This window comes from Lissotriton vulgaris, chromosome 9 (genome assembly GCF_964263255.1).
Source record: "Lissotriton vulgaris chromosome 9, aLisVul1.2, whole genome shotgun sequence".
Classification (NCBI taxonomy): Eukaryota; Metazoa; Chordata; class Amphibia; order Caudata; family Salamandridae; genus Lissotriton; species Lissotriton vulgaris.
Genome location: NC_141697.1, coordinates 136,915,526 through 136,938,453, shown reverse-complemented (window position 1 = coordinate 136,938,453; position 22,928 = coordinate 136,915,526). Strand labels below are relative to the sequence as shown.

Sequence of the window (22,928 nt, the reverse complement as noted above, 5' to 3'; positions counted from 1 at the left end):
AACTATAATACTGAAATAAAACATTGCCTGAATAAACCTTTTGCCCGATCTAAACCTTCCTTTGTAATGCATATAAGTCACCACTACATTAGGCCCTAAACATTTCAAATGGGTAGGGTGCAATGTATTTAAAAAGTGGGAAATGTGTTTTAAAGTTTCACTACTGTGGTAACAGATCGGGATATCAAGTTTGGACTCAAAAGAATTATAAGTTCAAATACTCTTTTTAAACATGTAGCCATTAGGATACACTGCTATACACATGTAAGAAAAAAACTCATTTCATATAATGTAGATTTTACTATAAATATTGTACATCAAACATATACATGCAAGTAAAAATTCCTAAATTAAATGGAATGCCAATAACAGCAGACTTTGAAAAATTATTCAATCAAACATGTTGCAATGGTGAGCACAATCTGGGTCATCAAGGTTCATAGGAGGCTTCCTTTTTCTGGAATTTTCACTTTCCAATCTGAAAGAATTCATCATTTATTTTCATCTATTGACTATTTTAACCTTTTGTGATGCCGTAGAGCTCAACGAAGAATTGAAAGGAATGATATTTTGATGCTACAGATCAATAGTATTGTTTCAAGTGTACACATTGAACCCAATCAGCCAACATCTTAAATGGGATTCATTGACCCCTTCTTTAAGTAAGAAATAGCAACCACAGGGTAGAAACTACATTTCCTCAAAGTTTTAAGACCTGATATGAATATGTACTTGCTTTCCTATAACAAATGTCTGTCACTTGTGGCAAATTATGTTTTTCCTCATAGCTCATGATGTTACGTCATGATGACCACATAGTATGACATTCTTCCATAACACTGTTTTCAGTCAATCTCTTGTCCAGAAGTAAAAATGCCTCAAACTATGTAATGTCGAGGAAAGTTTTGTTTGTAATGTAAGTGGGGTAGTTAAACAAGTTAAAATCCAGATTATAAAATTCTTGTAGGGGTTGGAAATACTCACTGCTTAGATTTAGAAAATATTGTTTGATCATTCTCTTATTGGTTTCAATTTCATTGGGATGTTGCTTGATATTAGGGAAGTGCAGGTGCATGGGAGCACCGATAAGCCTCAGAACATGCTCAGCATCGTCCTTGATTGTCTCGAACTTCCCCAGTATATCATAGTGAATGGAGCAGGGGCTGCATATACGCGATGCTGCATCCCAGTGGGTGTCCCTGAATTTTGGATTTTCCTTAAGGACATAGCCTACAAATTCTTGGAAGGTCACAACACTGCTGGAATTTGTGGAATTTCTGAACATTTTCTTAATTTTGCCAGCAATTTTTTTACAATAGTATTCTGTCTTCTCTTTGTGGAGGAACTTGTTTTTGTAAGCAGAAGTAAGCCTCTCCAAAGGGTGCCTTGAGACCATAACTTTTGTATACTTGTTAAGCATCGCCATTTGTTGGTGAGGCGGGTAGTCGACTAGCCTTAGCAGGTTGCTAGTGTTATGAACAAATTCATGAGCAATCTCGCTGGGTTCTTTTGTGACGTTGATCTGGAGGAGATAAAGAATCCTCTTCCAATTGGAGCAGCCTGTCTTGGGTACCTCACAGTAGATAAGTTTGTGGTTGTGCTCCACATATAACTGAGAGGCAAGACTGCGGCTCAGGAATCTGGTTGAATTTGAGATGTTATATTTGGCACACATAGAGTTTAGAATGTTCTTGCGGTGAAGCTGGATAACTTGCCAGTCCTTAATGGGACCTGGAATAGAGGAAGCACAAAATAAGGTGAAATCTCATGACATATGACATGGTAAGCACACTTTCAGGTTGGGATTTTATATTTTACTTTAAATCGGTAATGTAGCTAAGTATCAGTGGTCAGGCTTGAATGCCCTAATCGTAATGTTACAAATACTCAATTACTACAGCAGTTTTTTAGTATCTCTATGCTGTAGATAATAGTTATTATGAGGATCCAAATGTAATGGTAAAGCAATGGTTAAAATCCAAATTCAGGTGCAAACAAAAGTTTGAATGGTGATTATGACTTCAAGCCACAAATCACAGAGTTTTTAGCAAATTTAATATGATTATTCTCATATGAAAAGTGGAAGAATCTGTTTTACCCATTTCTTTTAGTGTAAGCAAAACAATATTTGAGGACGGATTTTCAAAAAATGCACACAATGCAGCACAGCCACCAAAGAGGCTGGGCTGTGTTACTTGATAGGGAGGGAGCAGGAGATCACCACATCTACATAGATATGGCTCTCTCCTCCCCTAGCCTTAAGGCTGGTGCTTATTTGTGCTGTCATGCGCCACGCACACACCTTAAAGCCATAGCGCTAGAGTGTGTGCCTGAGTCTAGCATAGGTTTGTACAGGAAGGGTACCATTCCTGTACAAAATACCGTGCCTAGACAAGTTTAAAAGCTTTTCCCACTTTTTATGTGTGCTGCACAGTGCAAAGTCAGAAAAGACAGGAGATATAAAAACATTTCTCATATAAGCGCATCCTATTGAGTGGCACTTTTGGTCCTAAACTCGGTCTATAATTCTTTGTAGACAGGGTTTGCTTCAAAAGGCCTAGGTGGTTCCATGGAAATGCCCATATATCACCCATGTAACGCCTCTTTGGCGCTAAGTGATGCAAAGCACTGCTTAGAGCTGCTTTGCACTACTTCTAGGATACTTTCCAGTGCAAAACTGCGCTGGAAAGTAAACATGTTGTACTGGTTAGCGTCAGAACCCAGCGCAAAATGTTTTCGCAAATCTACCCCTCAGTGCTTTATTTGAGCTGGTGCATTCCTGTGGGGCCTAACAGCGCTCATTTTTGCAGAGTAGCACTTATTTATCGCAATAGACATTTACAGTGAGTAATAGAGGGAAAACAAAGTGGAAAGCAGGAGGAAGAGCAATATGAAAAGGCAAAACTGTTACAAGGGCAGAAAGCAGAACTTGAAAGAGTGAAATAAAGATGCAGGGAGTGCCTGGGATTGGATTAGAGTGCATGAGGTGGAATCAAGGCTACTCAGTCTTCGGATTCGGCTCGCTGACATGTAGTAGCATCGGCCGCGGGGCTTCTGAGCAGAGCTTTCGTCACAGGAACTCATTCTTTTGACAAATGAACACTGACAATATTGGTAAGAATCTGTTTGGTTCCCTTCTGCTAAATTAGTACTTTATTAAGAGACGGTACAAAAGAAAAAGCTTGTATAAAAAATGGTTTACTAGAGAATAAGGATCTGTTTTTTAATATTTACGGCTGTCCTACTTAGGTAAGAGTTGTTGTCTATTTTTGATACCGTGATTATGGTAAAAGAGTTTATTAACCAATGAATAAGCATTTTTGTGATAATTGTGCACAATTACTATACCATTTAACATATTTGTCAGTTGTTTTCTCTTTCTTTATTGAGTCAAAAAAATGTAAGGGTGCCAGATATTTTTAAGATAGATTGTGAACAATGCACATTGTAAACTGATAGTAGTTTGCTTTTCTTATCATATTTCAAGGTTTAAAAGTGCCACTGATGAGATGGATGTGAAATAGAGAATATTAACACTGGAAGTTGCAATTTGTGACCTCTGGCCCATTAATGACATCACATGACATCTAACCACATGCTAAGGAACATGAAACAGAGAAAGGGACCACATTGTTTTTTCCTAAAATTCCATCATAAGAAATACATATCATGACCTAAACAATTGTAACTGTGCACTATGGCTAATTGATACCACTCCCCCTCATCTCTGCATGATCAAACATACCTGCATGGGCCAGTGCCGGCAGTAACTACCGCAGCACGTGTGATGCATGCATTTCAAAACACTCAACTTTACTTAACTTGTTGGTAATTTGCTACCCAGTAATGGAGCCACTGTAATTCCAAGATATTTTCACACTCGCTTTGCCAAAAATGGTAGCCCTCCTAAATCTGTTGGGTTGGGGTAAGAAAGTGAGTTATTGATTGAGGGTGCGAAGTCCTACTCATGCAACAACCACAATCCTTGTCTGGGTGAACCACAAAAGTCACTAACTTAAACTGCCGTCTAGCTCTACACAAAATCAGTCAGGCTTAACTTAGATGCATTGTGTAAAGTTTTTATTCAGCACACAAACAGTAGTAAAGTGAAAATACAACACAAGAAATATCCCAAACCAATTTTGAAAAATATAAAACATTTAAAAAAAATAAAATTACACCAATGCAAATAAAATCCAATAAGTTATGAGTGTTTAAAAATGTTTGTGAAATCTTGCCCCTAAAAGATCAAAGTGCAACCCCGGGTACCTGGTTGCGCAAGACTGCTGCAAAGTCAAAAGTTTTGATCGACCAGCAGGGCCAGGCATCAGACTCTGTCCAAGGAGGCATTGGCCCGTCGGGGAGCCTCTAGATGAAGTCTTGGTGAAGCCATAGACGATGGCAAGAAAAAGCTTAGAGAGTAAAAAGCTGGATTTCCCAGCCAAGGATGTCCTTATTGTTGGAGGGGAGCCTGTCACAATTGAGCCCACTGGAGATTTTTGCCTTTGGAATTGGACAACGTTTTGGAAGTCAGAATCCTCAAGTAGGCTGAAGCTGCAAGCCGTAGCCATGGAAGGCTCCATGAGGCCAGATACCATCACTCAGAGATCCCACTGAACAGGATTTAGGGCTGTGGAGAAGGACATAGCATAAGCTATGACGAAGTCAGGTCAACCGGCGAAGCACCAGCCAACTTGCCCTTGGAGTCATTTTGGTAGCTCTGGGTTTAAGCAGCAAAGGAGGCTTATAGCAGCAGGCCTGTCCTCTTGGGAGCAAGTCAGGCCTTAAGGAGCAGAGCAATTATCTGGTAGGAGCAGGGCAGACTTCTACGGAACAAGGCAGGCCTCAAGAAGCATGGCAGTCATCTTGGAGTCCAAACAGTTCTTCTGAAGTCTTCCATAGGGGTAGACGTGTACTGAACAGTGGTTCAGTAAGTCCAATATATATGCCTGGTGCCAGTCTTTGAAGTATGGGGAACATCCTGGCTACAACCACATCTGGCTCTGGAAAGATCTTGCCTTCCCCTGCCAAGGATCCAAGAAGTCTGGGGTGCCAAAATATTATTGTCTGGTTCCTTTGTGTGTGCTGGAGGCATCCCCATGAAGTGTATGTGGGGCAAGAAAAAGCTCTGGCTCCAACCTTCCTAGCATGATGACCCAACCTGCCAACACCTATTGCCCTTTTGTCTCACTGTCTGGGGGAATACACAAAGCCCATCAACACAATGGCAAAAAACAATTCATCTGAATTACCTCAGAAAAACAAGCATTTGCAATGCAATAGGTCTCGTATGAGGAAAGTTTGAGCTATTGATATTGTAAATGACACATTTTTTTTATGTGTTGGTTTTGAAAATAGCGAAATTAATAGCTTTGTCATTTACAATGCCAATAGTTTTAACTTTTGCAAATGTGACACCTATAGCATTTGTACTGCAATATGTGTTGTATTTACGTGACTTCGATGTATTGATATTACAATTAACAATGGCTTTTATTTTTTTCAAATAATTAATACTTAAATAAAAGTTATTGTAATTTATAATGGCAATACCTTACACTTTTGTAAATAACTTTTGTGAAGATTATGTTCAGTGTATTTTATTGTGACAAAAATCCAAGAGCAGAAGTGAAATAATACCATCTTTTTGTGACATTTGTAATAAAGCTTGAAACATTGAGGGAACATATTTGAACCAGTTGTTGTTGAATGGTTGCACAGATTAATGTGGTGGTGGCGCTGAGTGATGCTGTGGCGTTCAGTGATGCTGTGGTCGTGCATAGTGATGTTGTGGTGCCCCTGAGCGATGCTGTGATGATGCGATAGAGTGAGGGTGAAAGAGAGAGAGATGGAAGAGAGAGAGAGAGAGAGAGAGAGAGATGGATAGATAGATAGATAGATAGATAGATAGATAGATAGATAGATAGATAGATAGATAGATAGATAGATAGATAGATAGATAGATAGATAGATAGATAGATAGATAGATAGATAGATAGATAGATAGAGATAGAGAGAGGGAGAGAGAGAGAGAGAGAGAGAGAGAGAGAGAGAGATGGATAGAGAGGGAGAGTGATGGATAGAGAGAGAGAGATGGATAGAGAGAGAGGTGATGGATAGAGATAGATAGAGTGAGGGCGATGGATGGAGATAGATAGAGTAAGGGCGATAGATAGAGTGAGGGTGATAAATAGAGTGAGGGCGATAGATAGAGGGAAGGCGATAGATAGATAGATAGAGTGAGGGCGATAGATAGATAGATAGATAGATAGATAGATAGATAGATAGATAGATAGATAGATAGATAGATAGATAGATAGATAGATAGATAGATAGATAGATAGAGCTGCGGTGCCGGGCACTGTGGGGCGCGACAGCCTCAGATAAAGGGCAAGAGTGATTTGCACATGGAGGGGGTGGGGGTTAGAGGCACCAGTTTGGCAATATGGTGAAACACTGGGTTGTGTGGTGCACGCTGCTGTAAGAAGGGTAGAGAAGGCAACTTGTGGCAGCAGGGGCCTGCGTTATGCCCCTGACTCATGGTCTGGTGGTCTGCGTGGTGCAACAGAGCTTGGTAAAAATATGCCCTCCCTATCTTAATTAAACTCCATTGTGTGTGTCTGTTTAAGCTCTTCTGTTGTATATACTCCAAGCAACGCAGGGCACGTTAAATATATAAATAAGCACAACTGTTGAGTCCTACTTTCTCACGCTCTCTTAAAAGAAAACAAAAAGAACAAGCACTGTGAAAGTAAACAAGAGTAGCAAGGGCACTCACTCAAGAATCTTCCCTGCTCTGCGTAGCTCCAGTCAGACCTCTTGGCTGTAAAATAAAGGATAATAAAGAGGATAGTTTCTGTTGGGGCTACTCGCTTTTGTAGTGGGGGCGATAAAGCAAGTAATATGCCCCCCAAAAGATGCGTAGGAAAAAAAAGCAAGCTCTGTGGAGCGGATCGCAACCCCCAAGTACGCTGACAAGGCCGCAACTCAAGCGGAGTTGTCGATGTGCAGGCCAGCTGGCAGGTCTACTGCTGATGCAAGCCACACCTTTTTCTCGGGCACAATTAAAGGCATAGTCCTGCTAGCAGGTCTACCACTGATACGAGCCGCACCTCTCACTCGGGCACTGTTATCAAATGCGTGGGCCGACTCGCAGGGCTACCGCTGATGCAAGCTTTACTTCTTTGATGATTCCTTCGCTATTGCATGCACTGGATCATGGCTTCACTTATTAATGCAGCAAAGTTGTCCCGCTGCCAAGCCATGGCTCACAGTGGTTCTGGTCCCAATGGAACTTCTACTCTGGACTTGGGCCGAATTAGTGAAAGTGAGGCACGCAGTACTTGGATGATCACGCTGCTAGCTCCCATGACGGCCACAGGGCCGGGCAGATGATATGCAGACACACTCACACCATGTTTGCAGCACCTGAAATGTATTTTTAGTAGCGCAGAAGTTAAAGCGCTTGATCGTTGCCAGAAGTGGGCAGGAGCCATTTTATGCAATTATGAAAGAGCTATTGGCGTTGAAATTGACCGTGTTTAACTTCTTTTATTTGGTTCACACTGGAATGTATGTTGTATGTATATGTTTATTTTCAGAAGGCTGCACTTGATGAATCAGATGTCCATTTAAGAGACTCAGGCTGTGTCTAGTGGAAAGAGACGCCCACGGGGATGGGCACTTCAGATGTGCCACCCCGAGCGGGGCTTGTTAATGCTGTTTTTTTCTCATGTTCCTCCTGCACCAGCAATGCATAAGTTCCGGCCTGTGGGTGTTCATTTAAAAAAAATCTCAGTGTGGAAGAGTGGCACGTGCGAGTAACAGGCTGCACAGCTTTCTTGGTTGAGAGCGACCGTGGGAGGGCACTTAATGAAAATAAATAAGCAAAACAACGTGGAATACGAAGGTTATGGATGTGGGGGAGAGATGAACAATGATGCATGTGAGTAAGTGACAGCACAGCTTTTTTATGAACACGGTGCACGGGGAGAAGAGCGGACCACGCTGATCAAAGAAAACCATGCAAAAGTGCACCAACACAAAGGGTAGAAGGGAACGGGAGGGGGTGGGAGCAAAGGCAACAGGGACAACGGTGCTTGCAGAAGATAGATGTTCAAAACGAGAACTGTAGTGGGCAAGCGAGCAAATGCAAGTTTGGTGAGCAGCCTGCAACGAGACGTGTGACCGCCATTTGTGTTGTCAAGTAACACGAAGGAATTCAGTGTGGAAGAGTGGCCCGTGAGCAGGGGGCAGGGGAGCGGATCCCTTCGAAGTGAAGCTCTCGGCAGAGCACGGCCTCGCGGCCGTGAAAGTGAAACAGCAGGGATGTAATTAGAGGGGAGGACAAGTGAGGTCGAGCGCGCGCTGGGGTGAATGCCTAAGGCCGAGCGCACGCTGGGGAAGCTTCAGATGCCTGTGGGAGGGAGGCTGATGGGTTTGACGTGGACGCGTGTTCCGCACGAGTGCACCACATGAACTGGACACAATCCGCGATGGTTTCAGAGCTTGGTTTGCCCTCTATACTCTTGTCTATTTATCCCTTACGGGATAGAATAGTCGAGACCTAATGAAGCCTCTCATCAATCCCCCCTATCTCTTCTCTATTCTCCTTTATTTAATAATTCTTTCCCTGCGTTCGCATTACTAAAATCATTCTATTTAGTTTCAAGCAAGCAGATGCAAAACTCACAAGTCTCCAAGACTCCATATTAGTACCATCTGCTCCTGCGCCAGAATTTCCCTCCAAGCGACAGCTCATCATACTGCTTAGATGCAGTTGACGCATGCGCAATAAAGATTTCCAGTTTAAAGCCATTTTAGTCCTTCGTACATGCTATTACAATTAGTAAACACATAAGCAAGCTTCACTAACCCACATGTTGGTGTGGTGCGCATTCGCTTTACACAAAACAGTTTTAATACTTGTTAGTGAGTTGAAGGAGTTGATTGCTTTCGAGCAAGTCTCTTTTCTACGAGTCCTTGCTCCATCACCAGTACAGGCACTGGTCATATCAAGAATTGCATATGGATAAGCAGCGCTATCAGGACTCCCTAAGATATCAAAAGCTCCTCTAAAATCCTGCCTCAATGCAGCAACTAGGCTTATAACAGGAACCAAAAAATACAACCACATCTGAAAACGCTCAACTGGCTACCATATGCGGTTAGAATAGAGCAAAAAATTGTATGTATTACACACAAGGCAATACATCACAAAACTCCTCACTACCTAGCCCATAAGGTTACGCTGTCCGGAGGCACTAGACCCTCGTGGGGATCGGAGGATTTTCTACTGAAACCAGCATTCTTCCATAGGAAGAAGACTTGCGATAGTGTTCACAGGAGCTGCACCAAGGATCTGGAATTTGCTCCCACTGAACATCAGAAGAATCACCTTTGCTCCATGTTTCAAAAAGGAGACCAAGTCCTTTCTGGTGGGTACATTTCTCCCTTAACGTACAATGTGGTGAACATAACAATATTATAACCAGCTTGGAAATAGAAGAACTCAGGAATGGTCTTTTCTTAAAGCTAATGTATGACACAACATTCTGGACCGTAATCTATGGATTTATTTTACTCCTCATTACATTTGTTTTCTGTATGGATAAATATATGCCAATGTTAGCGGAATACAAAGACATGTTCCAGACATGAATGAATTGATAGCTGCTGATTTCGAAGATAGTTGAAATGAAAAGCGTCTGGCAACCAAACCGTGGGTCTGGTTCGCACTATAGAAACCACTGAATAAATGAAATAAATGTAACCCAGGATCCTGGGAGCAATCACCAAATGGACAGGACAGAAAATGGCAACTTTCCAGAAGTGGCATTTTCAAAATTGTGGCTCAAAATCTAACTTTACCATTAAAAAGGAATTTACATTACAATTCATACGAGCCCAAACTTGACACCCCTATCTGTTCCCAATAAAAAGTTAGCACTTATTAAATCTAATAAGCTAACCCAGTTTTATCCAATAGGAGAGATAGGTCCTCCAGTAGTGAAACAAACATTTAGGTGTTTTTCCCTGCCATGACATGCAAAGTTTAAAAACACGTCTGACTTTCTAAATCCAATGCAGCCTGCCCTCTGAACTTGTTGCGGCCTACTGTAGGGCTGTACTTAAAAGTATGGTTTAAGCCTGGCAAAAGATTTCTTTTTCTAGCTCTGATTGGCAGTTTAAAATCACACTACAAGCTCTAAAGTCTGGCCTGATGCTTGTTTTAAAGGGCTACTTGAGTGCGGGCTCAATAGTAGCATTTGATTTACTGGCCTGGGTACATGTAGTGTTACTGTATTAGGCACTTCCAAATAAATAAATTAAATGTGCCAACCAGATGTTGGCCAATTTTATGATATGTTAGGGAGAGAGCACTATCGCTTTCTCACTGGCTAGTAGTAGTAAAGTGATAATGCCAACAAAACAAAATTCAGTAAACAGGAATGGTGAAGGGAAACACTTGGGGAAAAACCACACCAAAGATGTCAGATCTAACAGTTGATATATATGTATTATAGGTTGCATTATCATTACAGCAACCACTGCACAAAAGTCAATTTTTGGAGTTTGTGCTGCATGGACATAGTACGGTATGTAACTATTTCAACAGGGCATTTATATGCAGGACATAAACAAGGCAGCCATTACTATGCAGGGAAGTACCACACATGTCATACTTCGGCACATTAAAATGTGGGACTTTACCACACCAGTGTTTTTTAATCATACACAATAATAGAGTTAAGGGGAAGTAAGGGGTGTAGGTGATTTTAAGGGTTCAGAGAGGAGTGCGGGTAAGGAGTAGTAAGGGGTTTTTAGGATTTCGGGAATGGTAATGAGTAGTGAGAGATGTAAGGGGTTATCAGGGTCCAGGGATGGCTAATGTTATGCAGTAGTAAACAGTTTTTATGAGTTTTAGGGGATGTTTAACGGTATGAGGTAGTAAGAGGTTTGGGGGAGCTTCTGATTCAGACATGGTAAGGGTAGAGTGTAGTAAGGGGTTTTTAGGGCTCTGGGTAGGGGTAGAAAAGGGTTTGCTGGGTTCAGGATGGGTAAGGGTAGGGGACGTAAGTGATTTGAGGGTTTGTTAGGGTTCAAGGATGGTAAGGGTATGGGGTAGTAAGGGATTTTTAGAGTTTAGGATAGAAAGGGTATAGGGTAGTAAGGGTTTTTTAGGGTTCAGCAATGGGTAAGGATACGGGTTCTAAAGATTTGTAGGCTTCAGGGATGGGTATGAGTATAGGGGGGATAAGGGTGTGGGGTAGTCAGAAATTTTGAAGGGTACTCGATCTGAGAGAGGGATGTCAAAGTCAGCACGTTGCATTACATGCATTGTAACGATGGTTGTAGTAAATGCAAGTGTGATAAAGGTAACAACTGATATTTCTTTGCTATTACAAATGTGGCCTTTAGAATCTTTTTGTAATAGACAATGTGCAGCGACCTTTCCTGTTGCCACAGGTTCAAAAGACCATGGGGCATATTACCAAGCAATAGCGATAATTATCGCTATTTCTTGGTTAGCGGGAAAAAAATATCGCCGAGCACCGAGGATTTTTACCGCTGAGTTACCTTGATATTATCAAGGTTTATCTCAAAAGCGGTAAAAATCCTGCGAAATGCATGAATATCGCTGAAAAATCCGCAATATTCATGCATTATCGTGACAATGCTCTTAGCCATGTTATCCACCTTCCATTGGATAACATGGCTAAGAACTGCTTTTAGCAGGCGTTAGCTTTTGGAGATATTCGCGCTTAGCGCGAATATTTCCAAAAGTTGTTAATAGGAGTTAGAGATGTTAGCGACTGTTTTCAGTCGCTAACATCTTGGCACGCCCACTTTGCATGTCATTAGCGATAATTATCGCTGACATGCAAAGTGGGCCCCTAAATGCCCGCTATCCCCTACAAGCTGTCGCTAACTGGTGTTAGCGACAGCTTGGTAATAGGGCGATAAAATTATCGTCGCATTAGCGGGAAAAAGTCCCGCTAATGCGGCGATAATGCCCTTGGTAATGTGCCCCCATCTTCCCTATATTGCATTATTTGCCCTGATGCAAATGAGAGAATCACCATTGTTCCTGTTCGCAAATAGCACCTTATGATCATACTGTTTGCCTGGCAGTCAGTAAATGGTGTTCAATAAGCGTGTGGAGGAAGGTGCAATCCTCTATTTTTAGTAACACTATTTTGTCCATGGGTCTCTGACCCTGCCTGTAACAAGAGCTATTTTTGTTCAAAGAAAATTACCCTGAGCTACTACTATTAGTGTTGTAAAGAAGGGGTCGCACTCCGACTCGCACTCGCTATAAAACTGCATCTACCGTGATGCTCCTGGGGTTCACCCGCTGGTGGGTGGAGTTGGAGTGCGACCCATGACTTCCAGTTAAATGGCTCCCTCGAGCTAAGAGCTGACGAGCTCGGATTCCGCACCCACGCGCCTTGAGAGGTATCAACCCGACACTTGGCAGCCTGCACAGCAAACCCCTGACCGACCTACACTCTGCTGACGAGGAACAACAATTCCGAAACACCGGTGTCCAGAGTTGGTGCTGCAAACTTGCTTAAACACACAAACTTTCGAAATAGCGCACTCGCTATAAAACTGCATCTACCGTGATGCTCCTGGGGTTCACCCGCTGGTGGGTGGAGTTGGAGTGCGACCCATGACTTCCTACTACTATTAGTGTTGTATTAGTGACAACATCAAACAAGATTATATTAGTAGCCATCCTATGCAGTATTACCAGCAGTGATCACTTAAGTGTCTCAGGAAGTGTTACCAGCAGCAATGTAAACAAGCATTTGCAATGCAATAGGTCTTGCATTTGAGTTTGAGCCATTGGCATTGTAAATGGCAATGCCTTTTCTTGGTGTTTTGAAAACCTGCAAGTGGTGCAAGCTTGCAAGTTTTCAAAACACAAATAAAAGGTTTGTTATTTACAATGCCAATGGCTCAAACTCTTGTTTCCAGTGTTTGCTGTGTGATCAGATGGTGCTTAGCTCACTTCTTGGAGTTCTAAAATCATATGATTTTACTTCAAAGGGCAAATGCATTCAAGGGCCGCAGTGGTATATATGCTTATGTTCACATGCATAGGCTGCTAGAATGAAGTCCTGCCATCCACACATCGCCAATAACAGATATGTTTAAGGAGAGCCGGAGACTGAGATGAGGCATCTTCTACGTCATTGTTTATATACAAAAGGAAGCATATTCAGGAAAACCGCTGCATTTTGTTAGGAATGAAAAACAGTGAACGTCAGAAAACAAAAGGAAATTGAGAGGCTTCTAAAGAAAGAAAGATGCATCTGAAAATTTCATCAGGCGAGACACTGAACAAGAAAGTGGTTCACTTGGGCTTCTACTGAAAAGCCAGCGCAACTAATTTGAAATTGCTGCAGTACGCAGATGGCAATATCCAAATATAAATCCGGATTGTCTTTTTAAAGGACTGGTAGGGGTGGGATTAAACCACGTATTCGTTTGCCCTTGTTAAAGAAAACTCGGCCCAAAATCTCTTTAGCTAAACTGCAGGGAGGGGAAAAAAACAGGGTTTATTAAGCAAAAGAAAGAAAGAAAGTAAGAAACAAACAAACAAACAGCATGAGGTCAATCTAATACTTAATGCACGGAGTCCGGAGCTCCTGTCTGTGACAGCTCTTTCTGGTGTTGTGCGCAGCTGATTAGCTGCTGCAGGGGAGGAGGGCAGGAGGGCAGGTCTGTGGCAGGCACAGTCACTGATCACCGTGGCTTTTGCTGCTGTAGAGGTGATCCAGGGAGAGGCTGAGCCTGGCTGATGATGAAGGTGTAGTCACCTTAACCCGGCAATGGGGGTGGGAGGAGAGTTAAATAGGCAGCCTGTTTTTGGTGGTGGGAGGGAGGGCAACCAACGAGGAGCTGGAGCTTTGAAGCTAAAATGGATGCCATGCTGAATAGTATAAAGTTATTTAAAAAAAGGGGGCGTGGCTTGGACGCCGAGGAAGATGGCGGCTTAGAGCGTCTCTGCTCCCGTCACGAGCGTTTGCACCAGAATTGGAACGCTTCTTTGATCCTGCAGCCGAGATGTAACGGCGGATTCAGGCACCGGACCACTTCCTGAACAAAAGGAGCTGCCCCACGTGAATGTGACTGCGGCGGTTCGGGAGCTGTGCCGAACGGAGCTCCGGACGCACATGGCGGTAGTGCGTGAGGAAGGGAAAACGCGGAGCGAGTAATAACCTCCAGCGCAGCGCAACTGTCCTCGCCAGGAGATCGGAAGCGGAGGAATAGCCCGTGTGAGATTGCGCTCCTGAACGGATGGTCGCGTGAGTACTTTGTGATCGGCCATTCCGGGACTTCCTCCGCCTTAACCAAGATGGCGGCCGCCACTCGGTAATGCCCGATAGAATGAAAAAAGACTCTCCTCGCTATCTCTGCCTGACATAGACTGCATGCATCGACAGGAGAGCGATGCTAACAACTGCTCTGCCAGTCTTAGAAATGTGAGCTTATCCCGACTATGGCCATAAGAAGTTACTGCAGCTACGCTGTTTACCTGCAATGCCAGCCAGTAGATTATACTGCACTCTCCTAACATGTGGTCAGGGCTCTACACGTAATGGATGCCAATCTGTGGTTGAGGATTTGAAGATGATGCACTGAGTGCCTGGAGTGCCTGGATTGCCTAACATCAACCTGACATCAACCTGCATTTAGCTCCTTGTTATACCAGTACTATCCCCGAGTGCTGGTTAGTGCCTACAACTCAGCTCTTTTCTTCTTACACAACAATCTATATGCGGTGTGCCCCTCAGTGATAGTCTTGTCTCAGCTGTGACTTTTTTCTAATGTCAGTGCAAGCACCACGTGCACAGACTGAATGAATATATGAGGTGTTCTGTGCCTGTGATCCCATCCATGAGATAATACTGCTCCCAGTGTACCGAGTTCTGGTTCACCAACCTATTATATGAGCTTATATTGTACACTCTACTCCACGTGTTACTAAAGGAGGTCTTTTCTGTACGCAGTCTGAGGTTCTACGCATCTCGGAGAAGGTTCTAGCGACCAAGATGGATACCAAAGACCAGACTACTCTTAAAAGACTTAAGTCGGATCACTCGAACCCGGGTTCACCAAATAAACCAAAGAAAATTACTCCGGACGCACTTGATATGATATTGAATAGGCTAGATGAAGTGAAGGACCTGGCCAAGGCCACCAAAGAAGAAGTGGTAGCAATCCGTCAAGATATCCGAGATACTAATGCGCGCCTAACAGAAACAGAATCCCGGATCAGTCGCCTAGAGGACATAGAGGTTAAAACTTCAACGGCTCTGAAACACCTACACATCTCCTCGGAACAGACAACTAGACGATTGGCCGAGTTGGAAGACAGGAATAGAAGGGGGAACCTACGCATTTTTGGAATTCCGGAAGGGTCCGAGGAGTCAGAAGGTTCTTGCATTCGGTTCTTGGAATCCTGGTTCACTAAAGCCACGAACATGACTTTCAGTAGCCCTCTTGAATTTGACAGAGCACATAGGGTGCCAGGGAGAATCATTAAGACGCAGAGAGGAACAAGGCCCATCGTGTGTAAACCGTTACGCTACCAGCATGTTGAGCAAATCCTGGCCTTCGTGTGGAAGCACAATCATATTCTGTGGAAGGATGCCACGGTCTACATTTCTCAAGACTACAGTAAGGAAACCGTAGAAATAAGGAAGGCCTTCCTTGCACTACGTCAACAACTGTCAGTGAAGGGATATCAATATGGCTTTGTGGGCCCAGCAAAGTACAGGGTGACAATACGTGGATCGTCTTCCTACTTCACGGACCCCAGGAAGCTAAAACGTATGCTTGAAGACGTGGAAGAACGGGACATGGAACGCGATATGGAAACTAATAACCCAGAAAGTCAAGCAGCCTCGGCCTCGGCTTCGGCGTCAGGTTACAGATGACCGCATCTGAGGTTTAGTGCTCTCACTAAGATATCTCTGCTATGTTAATTCCACAAAACCTAACGAGCTTGTCAATTGCAAGACTACCACAGTGTAAGGTTTCAAGTTGACGGATGCCTTATTACACCGAGAACTCTACGTTGCCTGAAAGGTGGCTTGAAGGTCTGAACTAAGGTCCTGGGAGTCTCCTTACTTTATTTCTCTAGGTTGTACTTGGCATGGCCTGTTGCTATTGATCTAAACTTTTTGATTGGAGCTGGTCTGCCCTGTTTGATTTCACTGAGGAAGATACCGGTGTGAGATGTGTCAAGACGTGTATGGCTGAATCCAAAATCCGGTGCATTGGCAAGATAAGTCAGAATAGACTGGTTTTCAGACTGGCCGTGCTGGGACTCTTTGTTTAAGGAATGATTACTGGCAGGTTTTCGTTTTTGACTAGGTTCTTCACCACTGATGCATGTGCCTAGATACCACTAGCCATTAGGGGCCTTTTGTTGAGGAGTATGAAGCTATAATACCTTCCAATAGGCCATGTCGCTGTACTTTCAAATTTCTGCTCGACAGCATCACTCTAGTAGACATATTGTAGATATATTGGTTTGTTTCTGATTTATCAAAAATATACAGAGGGAGCGTGTTACTACATCTAAGTTAGTTCTGCCACATCATTCCAATATTCCACTGTTTGCATGATGTTTGTCTGCACTTTACGTTGTGCATAGCTGTTCCAATGTCTATACATGACTAGTTTTAGACGGGAGGGTTACTGCGGTTTTCCTCATGTCGCCATGCTTCTGTACTACAGTTGGGGAGGGTGGGGTGGGGGGATGTGGGGGATTGGGGGGGATGGGTGTTATGTTCTATGGTTTGCATTTTTTTGTACTTTCTCTTCTTTCTCCCTCTTATTTCTTTCCTCTTCCTCTTCTCTTTTCCTTGTTTTTTCTTTCTCCTCTGGTCTGTCTCTTTGCTCTTGTCTGGACAAGCTGTATCATGCATATGTTGTATTTGTATACCGATACTCAGACCAGCCATGCCCCATCCCTGGGCGCCCAGATGTCGGATCATGGTCTCCGCCTGTTTTACACCATAGGGGGCAAAGCAATGTGTTCCTTCCATAATGCACCGTGTAACATGTCTTTCCATGGCTCTCGTGGAGCACTCATGATACCTACACTGTTGTAAATGTCACATACAACGCTTTCCACTCCGCTTGGGACAACCTCCCTTGATCGATTAAAGATTCTGTCTATGAATGTTAAAGGTTTAAATCAGCCCGTTAAAAAACAAAAGATATTAGACTATGTGCGCAGACAGAAGGGAGACATTGTACTGCTGCAAGAGACCAAACTAGATGTTAAACAATTTTACACTCTGCGCAATAAGTTTTATTCAGAAGTTGTAGGATCTAGTGCAGTTGGAAGAAAGAATGGTGTTCTGGTACTATTGTCAAGAAAGTCCAAGGTAGAATTGCTGTCTTCCTCATCAGATGAAAAGGGACGTTGGGTCACGGTGAAACTTTCCAAAGATAACACAGAATTCTTTGTCACTAACGTTTATGCACCTAACGCTAATGACTTAGAATTTTGGCAGGACTTAGTCAAGCAGATTGCAACGATACCTGATACGGCGGTGCATATCCTTGGGGGTGATTTCAATCTTCCATTTGACCCGGCCTTGGATAGGGACTCAAATTTGTATTCAAACCAAGCAAATCACATAATGCCTTTATCAAATTATGCCAACAATTTCACTTAATTGATACATGGAGAATACAAAACCCTACTGATAGGGATTACACTTTCTACTCTTCCCCTCACGATTCATTCTCCCGCATTGACTACATATTCATTACACAAAATGGCGTTGCAAGGATAAAGGATACATCAATTGAACCTAGGGTTCTATCAGACCACTCATGCATATCTCTATCCATCAGTAACATTAAACCGTCCCCTAAACAAACGTCTTGGAGACTCAATGAGGAAATCTTGAATAAAGAACAAAACAGAACTGAAATTCTATCAGCTATTAGATCTTATTTGGAGATTAATGCGAAAGGGGACACTTCAGACCTAGTGCGTTGGGAGGCTTTGAAAAGTACAATTAGGGGGGTGTGCATCAAAATTCGTTCAGCAATGAACAGAGATTGTAATACAAAGCTAGAAGGGTTAGAGACGGAAATAGCCATCCTAGAGAGCAAACACCAAATGACGAGAGACCGGGAGACATTCAATATCATGACCAACAAAAAATACGAATATAACAAGCTAATGAGCGAAAGGGCGGGGGTGTGGCTAGACAGAAGGCGAAGGTTTAAGCTATGTGAATCTAATAAAGCCGGCAAGAGCCTTGCGGCATATTTGAAATTTAAGGTCCAAAAGAATGCTATTAATGTTATCAAGGACTCGGCGGGAGTTACTCACTCGGATCCCCAAAAAATAACCGAAGTCTTTAAAGACTTCTATAAGGACTTATACGCCAAAAACGAATTGGTGGCTGAAGACAAAATTCAAGAATATCTTCAGGAGTGTGTACTGCCAAAGTTAAAGCCTGAGGAACAACTCAGTCTTAATGAGCCGATCTCGGCTACTGAGGTGGAAAAAGCGATCAGGGGATTGAAATGTGGGAAGGCACCGGGCCCGGATGGCTTTACGGCCAAATTCTATAAAACCTTTAAATCAGACTTGGTTGACCCTCTTCTGAGCCTCTTCCACGAATTTACTGAGTCGGGGGAAGTGAGGGGTACGTTAGCAGAGGCGACTATTGCAGTTCTGCCAAAGGACGGCAAAGACCCGTCGCTACCAAAAAACTATAGGCCGATTTCCCTGATTAATTTAGATTGTAAATTGTTGGCCATGATTCTGTCAGCTCGTTTACAAAAGGTCCTTCCTACTCTCGTACACCCATCTCAGGCGGGTTTCTTAAAGCATAGACTGTCTAGTGATAACACCAGGGTGCTAGCCCATGCCCTAGAGAAAGCAAAACTTCTGAATACTCCCACGGTAGCTGTCACGCTGGATGCCGAAAAAGCATTCGACAAGGTGGATTGGTCCTTCCTTAAGGCGGTGTTACACCATTTTAACTTAGGTGAAACGTTCACTAAACTCGTAATGGCTTTGTATGCCGGCCCCACTGCAAAAGTCAGAGCAGGTGGCTCCTTCTCATCTTCTTTCTGCCTGAAACAAGGGACGAGGCAAGGTTGCCCATTATCACCATCTCTGTTCTTACTAGCAATAGAACCCTTTTTTTGGCATATTAGACATAACAAAGCCATCGCTGGTATCCCATTTGATGACTGCACTGTAAAATTGACGGCCTACGCCGACAATGTGCTGATTTTAACGGAAAAAGCCGACGAGGCTATCCCGGCCTTGATGGACACAATCGAGGGGTTCTCTAGAGTTTCAGGATATAAACTGAATAAGGACAAAACAGAAGTTAAGTTGTTAAACAATATCGGGAGTAAAGACATTCTGGGCTCCTCTGGCCTTACCTGGCAACCAAAAGCTTTTAAATATCTGGGCTTAGATTTTGAAAGGGATTTGATTACGACTCTGAAGTTAAATGAAGACTTAACATTAAAAAAGATATCCACATTGCTAGATAGCTGGTCACCAAAATTTTTATCCTGGTGGGGTAGGGCTGAGACTGTTAAAATGATGTGCACGCCTCTAGTTAACTATCTAGCCTGCATGCTCCCGATGACTTTTTCAGACGAATTCATCAAGAAGGTGGACAGGTTGTTCAGAGAATTCCTGTGGCGAGGGAAAAAAGCCAGGATATCACTAAAAAAGCTGCAATTAGCAAAAGAAAAAGGCGGCCTGGGCCTGCCCTCGTTCAGGAACTACCAAACAGCCTTCCTCTGTAAGCAAGGGGCCCTCTGGCTAGTTGATGATACATCCTACACTCCAGTGTGGCTAACTATCGAAAGGTCGTTAATGGCGCGTGCACCCCTCTCGGCTCTCCTCACCATGGATTTGGCCCATGTACCTCACTCTAAATACATTCTACTAAATACTAGAAGAGCACTCCTCCGACTTGACCAATCCGATAAGACTGCTTCGGTGATTAAGAGATCTACTCTACTCTCATTATGGCATAATCCTATGCTCAGGATAGAGGGGAAGACCCTTTACTGGGAACTGTGGGCGACTAAGGGTATACATATACTGAATGACCTCTATGAAAGTGGTAGGCCTCTACCCTTTTCGATATTGCAAGAGAGATTTAACTTACCACCCATAGAATTTTACCAATTCCTGAAATTGAAAGCTGCTATCTCCAAACGTCCCCTATCTACAGACTCGCCTTGGCTGGTGACCCGTCTCCGATTACTGTACCATGCTGGTCATTTTGTTTCCAGAGTATATAAACTGCTCCTCCCCCTGCCCAAGGAGCCACATAAGTTGACCGAAAGCAAGTGGGAATCAGAGCCTAACTCCACAGGAATAGTGATTGATTGGGAGGTCATACATAACACCGCACTAACAAACAAGGTTTCCCCGATCCTGTGCCAAACGAAATATATGTTGTTGAACAGAGTGTTCTGGACCCCTCAGAAACTGTTTAAATGTAAACTGAGGGACACGCCTAACTGTTGGAACTGCCAAGAAGCACCAGGTGACTTGGCACACATGCTTTTTAACTGTTCCCTACTACGACCATTCTGGAGTAAAATATTTACATATATTCAACAAATATTTGGAATAACTCCTACTCAAGAATTTATATATGTCATTCTGGGCCCTCTAGAGGAACAATTGCCAGACATTCATGATAGACAACTGCTTGATATCATGTTGACATTGGCGTGCAAGGTCATACTATACAAGTGGAAAAATTTTGCTGAAGTCAACTTTAAAATGTGGCTGAAATGGCTTTCCTTTCTAAGAGGGGCGGACAATCCTGCGCTACAGTCAGCCGCTTGGAAGCCTTCGAACAACAAACTCTGGTCATCCCTGGATGCGTCATCCTACCACTTTGAACCCCCATGACGCACATCTCAATGGTCAACTTGTTCAATAGAATCGATATTGAATTTTAGTGTGTTCAACCATATATGCTTACTGTATATTTCCTACTACATGCATACCGAACCAGGTCTGGGTAAACTGGTTGTGACTGCTCTATGGATACACCTGTCCTCTCTCTTCTCTACTCTCTTCTCTTCTCTTCTCTCTCGTTTTTCCTCTCTTTTTCTCTCCCCCTTATCTTCTCTTTCCTCTTTGACTTTATTTGATTACTGTAAGTGTCTTGGTGCCATCATTCTATTCATTTGTACCTTGGAAGATTCATTGTATTATTTTTATTTTCATCTTTGTTCTTCAATAAAAAGGATTTGAATTAAAAAAAAGTTATTAAAAAAAATGGAGGTGTTCAAGCTGCACCCTGCAATATAAAATACAATAACATTTTGCAGACAACACATGTGCGCTGATGGTCAACCTGAAAAGGTGGTCTTAATTTGGAATGCCTTTACATAGGTAATACTTAACAGCCATATCCTCACTTGCTTGTTGACCAAGGTAATATTAGTAATAATTCTCCCCAACCCCTCATGATTTATCACTCAAATATCATCTTTAAAATTATTTTGAAAATTCAACCCTTTTTCTTCAGACATCATCTTATAAATTCCGAAAATAAACAAATGTTCATGTCCAATACTTACTTTCCTATTTTGGTATAAATATATTAATTCTGTCAAGCAAAACCTTCAAACTTAGTTGACTTGGCCACTCACAGGAGAGCTACTTAAAGGCAGCTGCAGATCTGCCAGTAGCTCATAAGCTACTCTTTAGAGAAACCTGGTAGAGGCACGTGATTAGTCCGTGCCCCAAAATTTTAAAAAACATACAAGCATTATTAAATGCATTAGGTTTCGCATATGTGATTGATAATAAGCTGTTTTTGCAGGTGAAACCTAAAAACAAAGATATCCGAGTTGACTACTGGTACTCGGTTCAGTATACGAGCAACATAAAACCTGAAGAGAAAATGTATGCAAGAGCAAATTTTATATTCCATAAAAGAAATAACCAGTTGATAGCAGTGTTGTCCAGTTCTTCAAATATGGGGGGAGAGTGGTGTGAGATCTTCACATGGAATCGTGCAGGCACACTAATATGAATGCCCCAAACAGTCATAAAATCAAGTTCAAGAACTTAAGCCCACATAAAATGTAAAGAGAGATCAAATGAATGCTCGTCCATGGCATCACGATGAAAAGATCAGGAATATACCACTTCTGATTCAATGCATGCAGCGAGGGAAAGTAAACAAAAAACAAAGCCCCCTTTTAACCCGTTTGATTCTTCGAACGTTCCGCGCCAGTGCGGAGTGTTCTATTAAGCGGGCGGGGCCGCGTCGGCCAACGGACGTACGCAGCACTACGGAGTTAGTGCTCGCGATGCCCGTTGGCTGACAGAAGCTGCGAACAGGTTAAGATATATTAATTACAAGAGATTTCACAAGCAACGCGCAAGTGCTGTGGAGGCGAAAACTAAAAAAGAGGACCATTTTGAACTATAAAAAGCATATCTTTGTGGAAGCAACTCTTCTCTGAATTGCGCCCATTGTTATTGGGTAGCACTAGATATATTAGTGCGCTCAAACAGGAAGCACATACCGCTATGTCGATATACAGATCCTTATGGCACTCAAACAAAAGACCCTCATTTGAAAGGCAGTTTGTAAAAATGATTAAAAAAAATTCATTAGAAAATACCTTTTCCATTAATAAATAGAGCTCAAAATAAATTTGAAACAATTTGGCAGATATTTACACAATATAATAATAATGGGTGAAGAGAGCTATCTCCAACATGCATTTTTTACTGTGGGCATTTATATTTTTCGAACTTGGGTATTAAGTCTATAACTTTAGTGTAACATACTATGGGCTCCATTAGGATGTCGGGCAGATCGCCACTGCCATGGTGGCGGTGGCGATCCGCCTGACAGAAATGACCACCC

The 22,928-nt window shown here is 42.8% G+C and overlaps 1 protein-coding gene across 1 annotated transcript in view; it reads right to left on the bottom strand.

The window, feature by feature from the left end:
- Window positions 1-335: 335 nt before the first annotated feature.
- LOC147689727 (carbohydrate sulfotransferase 9-like) overlaps window positions 336-22,928 on the bottom strand; it is a 64,862-nt gene continuing 42,269 nt past the window's right edge. The window contains exon 2 of the mRNA XM_086936585.1: window positions 336-1,731. Within this exon, the coding sequence (XP_086792711.1) occupies window positions 884-1,731 (848 nt within the window). The 3' untranslated portion in view covers window positions 336-883. The remainder of the gene's footprint in view (window positions 1,732-22,928) is intronic.